General features: G+C 57.9%; 1 protein-coding gene and 1 non-coding gene across 2 annotated transcripts; both read left to right on the top strand.

Annotated features, from left to right (window-relative positions):
- Window positions 1-203: 203 nt before the first annotated feature.
- Window positions 204-9,397, top strand: EEF2 (eukaryotic translation elongation factor 2). The gene is made up of 15 exons (XM_049876417.1): window positions 204-304; window positions 1,294-1,508; window positions 2,355-2,536; window positions 2,625-2,836; window positions 3,158-3,336; window positions 3,560-3,665; window positions 4,185-4,298; window positions 4,551-4,689; window positions 4,889-5,084; window positions 5,743-6,001; window positions 6,441-6,548; window positions 7,365-7,718; window positions 8,027-8,209; window positions 8,289-8,421; window positions 8,686-9,397. Exons 1-15 carry the CDS (start codon window positions 302-304, stop codon window positions 8,877-8,879), a joined length of 2,577 nt encoding a protein of 858 aa, XP_049732374.1. The 5' UTR covers window positions 204-301; the 3' UTR covers window positions 8,880-9,397.
- On the top strand, window positions 3,008-3,072 carry LOC126074167 (small nucleolar RNA SNORD37). The gene has a single exon (XR_007516969.1). It is a non-coding gene; the product is annotated as a small nucleolar RNA SNORD37 (small nucleolar RNA).
- Window positions 9,398-9,712: the final 315 nt, after the last annotated feature.

Here is a 9,712-nt window from a genome sequence, read left to right as displayed (position 1 = left end):
TTGTGAACCTGAATATTGCATCCCGGAGGCGTGCACCAAGCTGGCAGCTGACTACCGCCCCTCGGAAATCCAGGCTCGGGACGGCGACTGAAGGGTTAACCGGGGAAAGCGTCAGTGCGCCTGCGCAAGGTGGCGCCTCGCCCTGCCCCCGCAGCGCGGTCAGATGACCCGCCCAACCGGCGTCGGCCTATAAAAGGCCGAGTGTTGACGTCAGCGTTCTCTTCCGCCGTCGTCGCCGCCATCCTTGGCGCGACTCGCCTCGCTCGTATCTGCCTGGGAGAATCCACCGCCATCCGCCACCATGGTGAGTCACGCCGTCTCTCGGGCGGCCCGGGCCTGCGGTGGGGCCTCCGAGGAGTCGGCGCTTCAGAGTCTGGTGCGCCGAGGCCGCCGAGAACGGGGAGAGACATGGCGGCGGCGGGCTCGGGGCTGGGGAAGCGGCCGCCGCCATGTCTGCGTGCCGCGCTGTCGGCGCAGCCCGTTCTCTGCTTCCGGGGGCGCCGCTGCCTCGCGGGAGCCCGGGCCCGGCGGGAGCCGGGGTGAAGGCGGGGTGGGGGCATGGTGATGTGGCAGGCGCTGTAATGGCGGGCGCCGCGGCCGGCGAGGGAGGCGCCTTATGTAACCCGCGGGTCGCGAGTTGGAGCTCGGGGTTCTGTCCGGGGGCCGTGGGCGGCGGGGAGCCAGCGAAAGGAGGCAACGGAGTCCTTAAGCCCCCCGCCCCGGTCTCCTTCGCATCCTGGGTAATCTTGGTCCTTGTCGTTTCTGTGTTTGTCAGCTACAGAAATGATTGGTTTGCTGCTAGGTGAGGACTGGCTCTTGTTGGGGGTGCGAAAGGTGCCTGGGTGCCCGAGGAGAGAGCTTATGTAGGGATCTGAGGGGTGGGACGGATCTCCGTGACGACCCCCACAGCAGAGAGGTGACCTTGGATATCAAAGGCTTTTGGGGGGAGGAGAGCGGGGTAGCTCCGTGGCTTTTCTTTAGGAGTTTTGGGGGAGGCATTGTTAACTGACATCATCATTTTTGCACCTGGCCTGAAGGGAGTCGTGTCACCCTCGGTGACTCACTGTATAGCCTACTTTGTGGGCTGTCACCAGCAAATGGCAACTGAAATCAGAGCTGCTATGGAGATTTGGGAGAGAGGTTTTTATGGAGATTTGGGAGAGAGGTTTTTCAGAGCACCCTGGTCATCAGTTGGGGGTGCCAGCTTGCTCTTGGCCGTGGGCCTGGCTGTTGTATCGACCGGATTCTGAGTGCCAAGTTGGTTCCTGGAATCCTGTTCTCCCCCTCCCCCAGGTGAACTTCACGGTAGATCAGATCCGGGCCATCATGGACAAGAAGGCCAACATCCGAAACATGTCAGTCATTGCCCACGTGGACCACGGCAAGTCCACGCTGACAGACTCCCTGGTTTGCAAGGCCGGCATCATTGCCTCCGCCCGGGCTGGGGAGACCCGCTTCACTGACACCCGGAAGGACGAGCAGGAGCGCTGCATCACTATCAAGTCCACGTGAGTCCCTGGTGCTTTCTGGGCCCTGGCAGGGAGTGGCTGATCAGCTGGCTGTTGGGGGGTGGAGGCTGGTGACAGCACGTACCATCATTTTCGGGGGGGGGGTGACAGCACGTATCATCTTTCTGGGGCTGGGGCTGGTCTGCCCAACCATAGGAAAATATGGTTCAATTTAACGAGGTGCCGCTGGGTCGAGATTGGGGGCCTTGGGGAGAGGAGAAGGTTTGACCCAGTGGTCTCCTCCTGGGGAGTGACTTGGCCACTCCTCCAGGGACACTTGGTACGGTTGTCAAAGCTGGGAGGGATGCTACAAATTTCTAAGGTTGTTACTGAACACGTTGTGATGCGCAGGACAACCTGCCCACCAGCACAGAGAACTGTGTCCGTGCAAGTCCGTAGTATCCAGATTGAGGTTGATTCAAGGCCGAGTTGTCTTTAGTTGGTAATTTAGAGGATCTTTTTGGTCTTTTATAGTTAGACTTATTGCAGTTGGGCCAGGAGAGGGACAAGTAGGTCTTGGGGTTCTTAAGTCCTGGTTGGTTATAGAATTAGGTGTGATGTGGCCCTGGAGCAAGGGGCTGGGGGCCCCCAGGAAGGGGAGGATCCCTGGTCAAGGGTGCCATGGGTGGGTTTTGTGTGTAAAGTCCATTTTGAGGGATGACTGATACTGTGGGGGCACAGGTTAGCATGTTGCTCTGAGGGGTCTGTATCTGGGTGTTTAGTGGCATCCCTGTCTTACCTGGGAATTGGGGGCCAGACATCCTGACCCACTGGGGCAGGGATCTGAGGCTGGTGCAACCTGGGTCCGTGTCCATCCATCCGTAAGATTTGTCTGTCTGTTCTTAGCGCCATATCCCTCTTCTATGAGCTCTCAGAGAACGACCTGAACTTCATCAAGCAGAGTAAGGACGGTTCTGGCTTCCTCATCAACCTCATTGACTCACCTGGCCACGTTGACTTCTCCTCAGAGGTGACAGCTGCTCTCCGTGTCACTGACGGCGCCTTGGTGGTGGTGGACTGTGTGTCCGGTAAGCAGCGGGTCCCTCTGGTTGGGGGGGGGACTCGGGCCGTCTCCGCTTGGGTCATCCTCTGGGTGACTGACCGTTCCGTCCCCAGGTGTGTGCGTGCAGACGGAGACGGTGCTGCGCCAGGCCATCGCCGAGCGCATCAAGCCTGTGCTGATGATGAACAAGATGGACCGGGCCCTGCTGGAGCTGCAGCTGGAGCCCGAGGAGCTTTACCAGACCTTCCAGCGCATCGTGGAGAACGTCAACGTCATTATCTCCACCTACGGCGAGGGCGAGAGTGGCCCCATGGGCAACATCATGGTGCGGGGCCTGGTGCTTGGTGGGAGGCCGTTCTCTGTGGCAGGGACTAGGGAGACTCGGCTTTTCTTGTCTAGTGGGTGCTGTCATTGGGGAATGGTAGTTTTGAGGAGCTTGAAGAGGTTGATTTCAGCCACTGGTATCTGGGAGAGGGAGGCTGGGCTGGGCACGCCAGCATGTGATGACTGACATTTCTTCACTTTGACCTGATGTGTCTTGAAGAAACCCAGTGTCTGAGGCCCACGGTACCTGGGGAGCCTGAGGCTGTGATTTTTACCCCAGTGCCCCCGCCGCCCCAGCTCTATGGTTCCCTCTTCTCCTCAGATTGACCCTGTCCTTGGCACCGTTGGCTTTGGTTCTGGCCTCCATGGCTGGGCCTTCACCCTGAAGCAGTTCGCTGAGATGTATGTGGCCAAGTTCGCCGCCAAGGGCGAGGGCCAGCTGGGGCCTGCCGAGCGGGCCAGGAAAGTGGAGGACATGATGAAGAAGCTCTGGGGTGACCGGTGAGTGTGAGGCCTAGTGCTAGGGTGTGGAGGGTCCTGCCAACACACAACACAGCCTGAGGGCTGTAGTTCTTCCAGTTCTAGGGGCTGGCAGGGTCCCAACTGTGATTTGCAGGACGGCCCTAGAAGCCTTCTGGTGTTCTCTGCCCACGTTGGTGGGTGGTTGCACCCCGGGACCACCCCTGGCTCCCCCAGCATGTCTAGGTTGTGTCTTCTCTGCCAGGTATTTTGACCCCACCAACGGCAAGTTCAGCAAGTCCGCTACCAGCCCTGATGGCAAGAAGCTACCCCGGACGTTCTGCCAGCTCATCCTGGACCCCATCTTCAAGGTGAGGCCCGTGCTGCATGTGGGGTGACAGCAGTGCTGCCACCTGCCCCGATGGCTCTGTGATCCCACAGGACAGAGGAAGGGTGATGGGGTCAGGCTGCTGTAGAGTGGGGCAGGAGCAACATAGTTAACTAGAAGTCGAGCCCCTGAGGTCCCACCGTGGAAAGTCTGTGGCTGGGTTCTGTACGGAAAAACGGGGAAGGTTGTGCCTCCCCGATGAGGGGAGGTTAGAGTCCGACTAGACTGAAGAGGGAATGTGTCGGCGTGGGTAACTGCTTACATGAATCAGATTTGGGAGATGTCTGTGAATCGGTGGGTTTTGTTGTTTGTTTTTAAACCTACCATGGGTGTTTTCTCTTGACTTTATCTTTTTCTCTTGACTTTATCTTGTGGGCTGGATCCTTGGTGGCAGGTAGATTGGGTCTTTGCAGCCATGCATCTGCTCTGCCCCTGGCCTCTGAGCTGCAAGCCTCTGCAGCTGCTCCCGGGTGAGCTGACCCCCACTCTGTTATGATTTCAGGTATTTGACGCAATCATGAATTTCAAGAAAGAGGAGACCGCAAAACTGATCGAAAAACTAGACATCAAGTTGGACAGCGAAGATAAGGACAAAGAAGGCAAACCTCTTCTAAAGGTGTGTAAGGAGGCTCCCTCTCCCCTAGTCCCTGTCACAGCTCGGCTGCCCCTGCTCGGGGCTTCAGCGCCCCAGGTCTGTGGGGAGGGAGGGTGGTATCACCCTTCACCCAGATCATCTGTGTCCTGGACAGCATCCCCGGGTGTGGGCGTCACCGGCTTTCTGCGTTGCAGATAGTCTTCTAGAAGGGCCCACAGGACTCGGAAGGCATGGGGTGTCCCCACACATCCCTGTTTTCCCGCCCGCCCCCAGGCTGTGATGCGCCGCTGGCTGCCTGCTGGGGACGCGCTGCTGCAGATGATTACCATCCACCTCCCCTCGCCCGTGACCGCCCAGAAGTATCGCTGTGAACTCCTGTACGAGGGGCCCCCAGACGACGAGGCTGCCATGGGTAAGCGAGGCAGTGGTGCCTGGCCCAGGCCACTGGGACACCAGCACGCTCAAAGGCGGTGGCCTTTGTGCACGGAATCCTTTGCCCGGGCCTGGGTGGGCAACGAGCTGTGATTTTGTGGTCTGAATGCCCCTCACTGTCTGGCCTTAGATTTCTGGATCCTGGAGTGTTCTGCTGCAAGGTGATCCTCTCTCCTCAGGTATTAAAAGCTGTGACCCCAAAGGCCCCCTCATGATGTACATTTCCAAAATGGTGCCGACCTCTGACAAAGGGCGCTTCTATGCCTTTGGGCGAGTCTTCTCGGGGCTGGTGTCCACCGGCCTGAAGGTCAGGATCATGGGGCCCAACTACACGCCCGGGAAGAAGGAGGACCTGTACCTGAAGCCAATCCAGAGGTGAGCAGCCTGCACCAGCCTGCCTCCTGCCCACTGATGGGTCACGGCTTTCCAGCTCTAGCCAGTCGTGCCGTGTCTCAACATTCAGGAGTAATGTAGTCTTAACTGAGGAAGGGTTTTTGAAGTTGGGGGCTCAGGGGTTTCCGGGTGTGTTTTTATCCTCACAACCCAACGAGGAGGAGAGCGGGTGCTCCAGTCTGGACGAAGAATCTCCCTGGAGGAGCCAGGGTCATGGGGCCCAGCAGGCCAGGCTGCACTGGGTGGAACTCCAGCTGTAAGGGCCGGGTGCAGCCGGCCTTGATTCACCTTTGGTACTCAAACTCCCAGGTAGTTGCAGCACAGTTCTGTTGTGTATTCAAAGAGCAGACTCAGACCCCAGAGACCCTCTGGTTCCTGAGTCGGGGGCAGGGAAAACAGGACTGATGCCTGGCCCATGCAGTCAGCAATGGGCCCTGAGTGGTGTTGATGTCACAGTTGAGTTCTCATCTGTGGGCAGGGGGCACTGCTGTGTCATCGGTCTTTGGGGGTACAGGACCCAGGATCATCATGGAAACAAGAACACGGGCTACAGGTGGAGCCGAGGCTTGCTGCTGGGCTGGGCTTGGGTTCCTGCCATCCGGCCCTTCCAGTAACTGATAGTCTTGCTTCCTTTTCCCAGAACTATCCTGATGATGGGCCGCTACGTGGAACCCATTGAGGACGTGCCGTGCGGCAACATTGTGGGCCTGGTGGGCGTCGACCAGTTCCTGGTGAAGACGGGGACTATCACCACCTTCGAGCATGCCCACAACATGCGGGTGATGAAGTTCAGTGTGAGCCCTGTAGTCAGGGTCGCCGTGGAGGCCAAGAACCCGGCCGACCTGCCCAAGCTGGTAGAGGGCCTGAAGCGGCTGGCCAAGTCAGACCCCATGGTGCAGGTGGGCCGGTGCTGCAGGAGGAGAGGGCGTGGTGGCGGGGAAGGCTTCATTTCTGGTGGAAGGTGGATGGAGCTGTACAAGGATTGTCGCCTGTTGGGGGCATGAGGCGTGTTGCCCACATGGTCCCCAATGGAACTGTTGTTCTTCTGAGGGACGACATTCCTGGTTAGCAGCCATTTTTTTTTTTTTTTTATAAGTTATCTAGTTGTACAAGTTTGTTGTAGAAGAGTGAGTCTTTAAGGGGTTAAGGCTGCTGAGAAGCAGGTTGTCAGGTTGGTTGCTGCCTCTGGGTGTTCCTAGGTCCCCTGACACCTTTCCCTAAAACCCCACCAGGAGGGCAGCTTGATTGTGCCTTCCCTACCCTACCCGTACCTAGCAGTACCGGGGCCCCCAGCGTCCGTGCAGCCTGCCTTGGCATTGACGTTCAGGCCCCTTCCAGTGCATCATCGAGGAGTCGGGTGAGCACATCATCGCAGGGGCCGGTGAGCTCCACCTGGAGATCTGCCTGAAGGACCTGGAGGAGGACCATGCCTGCATCCCTATCAAGGTGAGGCTGGCCCGCAGGTGCCCACCTGGCTCTCCACGCACCAGGCTCACAGGTCCAAGTGCAGGGTCCTCAGGGCCTGTGGCCTTGTTGTCACACATCTTTGTCCTCCCCTGCGCTGCCAGGTGCATGCAGCTGTCTGTGAGGGTGGGGGGAGGCGGGTGGAGCATGCTGGTTGAAACCAGGCTCACAGGGTCCTCTGAGGAAGCCTTTGGGTTGACGGCTCTGAAGGTGAGGTGTAGTGGCTAACAGGTTTTAAAACCTCAGGTATCTGGTAGACTGTTCTGAGGTGCACAGATTGGTGAATCCAGGAGCAGCCTTCCTCTTCCGAGGGTGCTCTGGGTGCCAAGCTCAGACCTGTGCACGGCTCGCTACCCGGTGGGGGAGTTTTACCGTAAGCGTGCTTTTGTCATTGAGTTTCTGAGACCTTTCATTTGTCCTTGCTCATAGGAAGTTAAGTGTTCGCAGAGCGCCTGTATTACAGTTGCTTCTCTGTGCTAACAAGGGGCTGGTTGTGGCCATGCCTGCTTGCGCCACGTTTTTCCCCAGCTCCCACGTGTCAGAGCTGGCGGAATGTTGTATGCTGAGGGGTCTTTAGCCAGTCCTGTTGGCAATGGGCAGCCTCGGACACGTGAACGGCTCTGTACTGAACACCTTGTGTTTGAGTGGAAGTAAGGCACACATGCCTGTGTAGCAAATCAAATCTATCTTATGTGCCCAGTGCTAGTCCGTGTTTCCTAACCAGACTTGGTAGGAAAAGCTTGTAGGTCATCTTTACTGACGGGTCCCCCACTTACCCCCTTTCCCTTCCTCTGGCAGAAATCTGATCCTGTGGTCTCATATCGGGAGACCGTCAGCGAGGAGTCAAACGTGCTCTGCCTTTCCAAGTCCCCCAACAAGCACAACCGGCTGTACATGAAGGCGCGGCCCTTCCCTGACGGCCTGGCCGAGGACATCGACAAGGGGGAGGTGTCAGCGCGCCAGGAGCTCAAGCAGAGGGCCCGCTACTTGGCAGAGAAGTACGAGTGGGATGTGGCTGAGGCCCGTAAGATCTGGTGCTTTGGGCCCGACGGCACCGGCCCCAATATCCTCACTGACATCACCAAGGGTGTGCAGTACCTCAATGAAATCAAGGACAGCGTGGTGGCCGGCTTCCAGTGGGCCACCAAGGAGGTGAGCAGGTGGCAGGGAGGAGGGGCTGGTCAAGCGTCGTCCTTTCAGAGTGGGCTCAGCACGGGCTCTCTGGCTCACCTGTCTTCCCAGTTTGTGCATTGGAGTTGGTCGTTTGTAGGAGACTTCTTTCACTGAACAGATGCTTGGGTGCCTCTGGGTAAAGCACTCTGGGAAGATGCTAGAGGAGTGGCATGGGATGGGGGGGCACAGGTGGGCAGGCAGGCATCTTGGGGCCTGGGTTTCTTGTGGGTACAGGGCTACTGGAGTGGTGTGCTTGGCCTGACAGTGGTCTCTGCCTTGCCCTGCAGGGGGCGCTGTGTGAGGAGAACATGCGGGGTGTGCGCTTCGACGTCCACGATGTGACGCTGCATGCTGATGCCATCCACCGCGGGGGTGGTCAGATCATCCCCACAGCCCGGCGCTGCCTTTACGCCAGTGTGCTGACCGCGCAGCCCCGCCTCATGGAGCCCATCTACCTTGTGGAGATCCAGGTGAGGGACGGGGCCTGCTCTCACATCCCTGGAACTGTCCGCCCTGAGGAGCAGCTAAGAGTTCTTCTCTCCCTGACAGTGTCCGGAGCAGGTGGTTGGTGGCATCTACGGTGTCCTGAACAGGAAACGAGGCCATGTCTTTGAGGAGTCCCAGGTGGCTGGCACCCCCATGTTTGTCGTGAAGGCCTACTTGCCTGTCAATGAGTCCTTTGGTAAGTGCCTGCTCCAAGTGCCGGCCAGTATAGCCTAATTTTGGGATGAGAACAAGGTTGTCACACCAGGTCATGGTCAAGAAAGTGGGCCTGATTGCCCGTGGTGTGTCAACTCAGTTAAGCGTTGAGCCCACAGCAGGTAGAGTAGCTCTCTTGGAAGTGGCTGGGGGAGGGAGGCCTAGGCAGGGCTCCACTGAGTGTGGCCAGCCTGGGTTCTCAGTGGTTGCTTTGGCTGCCTGGTGACATACTCTGCCTTTCCCACAGGCTTTACAGCTGACCTGAGGTCTAACACAGGCGGCCAGGCCTTCCCCCAGTGTGTGTTCGACCACTGGCAGATCCTGCCCGGAGACCCCTTCGACAACACCAGCCGCCCTAGCCAGGTGGTGGCTGAGACCCGCAAACGTAAAGGCCTGAAGGAGGGCATCCCAGCCCTGGACAACTTCCTGGACAAATTGTAGGTGGTCCTTGTGGCGGCAGCCGGCAGCCCCGGTGGGACTCGGCCAGTGCGCGCCCACAGCAACACGTCCTCGCATTCTCCTCACACCTGGAGACGTCACCCCTGCCTGCCAGCCCGCCCGCGTGGCATCGGGGGCCACTCTGTGCCATCGCTCCAACGTTCACACTTGATGCCGTTCTTTCAAATATTTATTTCAAGATTTCAGAGGGGCCGCAGAAATGGCCTCTTTGCAGGGACTTATTTGGCTGGTGGGGGTGGGACACCTGACACTTTTTTCCCCCGTTTCTTCAGAGGGAAACTCAGAAGTCAGAAAAAATTTAAAATTAACGCATTAAGAGGTTTATTTGGGTGAATGGCCCATAGTGAACTCTCCCTCCCCCAGAAAGGAGGAAGGGACAGGGTAGACGTTTCTCTGTGGACAGAAGCTAGAAGGCAGGAAGTTGTGTGTGGTGTCACCGTGAGCACCTCCAGCTGTGTCAGTGCCATTGAAATAATAAATTTGGTATGGTTGTTACCGTCTGGAGCCTACGCGACTTATTCTTCATCCACTCGTGCTGCCGTCTGAAGAGAACAGGGCAGTCCAGTTTCCCAATAGGGAAGTTCAGTACAGCCTCCAGTATAAATGTGCAAGCTCAGGTGGCAGAGAGACATTGAGTCATAGCAGTACTCTGTCCCAGGCCACCAACAGTTAGGCAGCACGGTCCAGTGGAACTTTCTAGGATGGAAGTTCTGGTATCTACTGTCCAAAGTGAGAGCCAGTGGCCCTGTGTGGCTACGGAGCACTTGGGTTTAAAGGAGTGTCAACAGTCTGATGCACCTAGGGGCTACTGTATT

Source organism: Elephas maximus, chromosome 3 (assembly GCF_024166365.1).
Source record: "Elephas maximus indicus isolate mEleMax1 chromosome 3, mEleMax1 primary haplotype, whole genome shotgun sequence".
Lineage (NCBI taxonomy): Eukaryota > Metazoa > Chordata > Mammalia > Proboscidea > Elephantidae > Elephas > Elephas maximus.
Note: the sequence above shows the minus strand (reverse complement) of the source record. Positions and strands in the feature narration are given on the sequence as shown.

Excerpts from the sequence above, each read along its gene's own strand:
- EEF2 (XM_049876417.1), top strand. Across the intron at positions 3,337-3,559 it reads AAGAAGCTCTGGGGTGACCG|GTATTTTGACCCCACCAACG; the intron begins GTGAGTGTGAGG and ends CTTCTCTGCCAG. Across the intron at positions 4,299-4,550 it reads AAGGCAAACCTCTTCTAAAG|GCTGTGATGCGCCGCTGGCT; the intron begins GTGTGTAAGGAG and ends GCCCGCCCCCAG.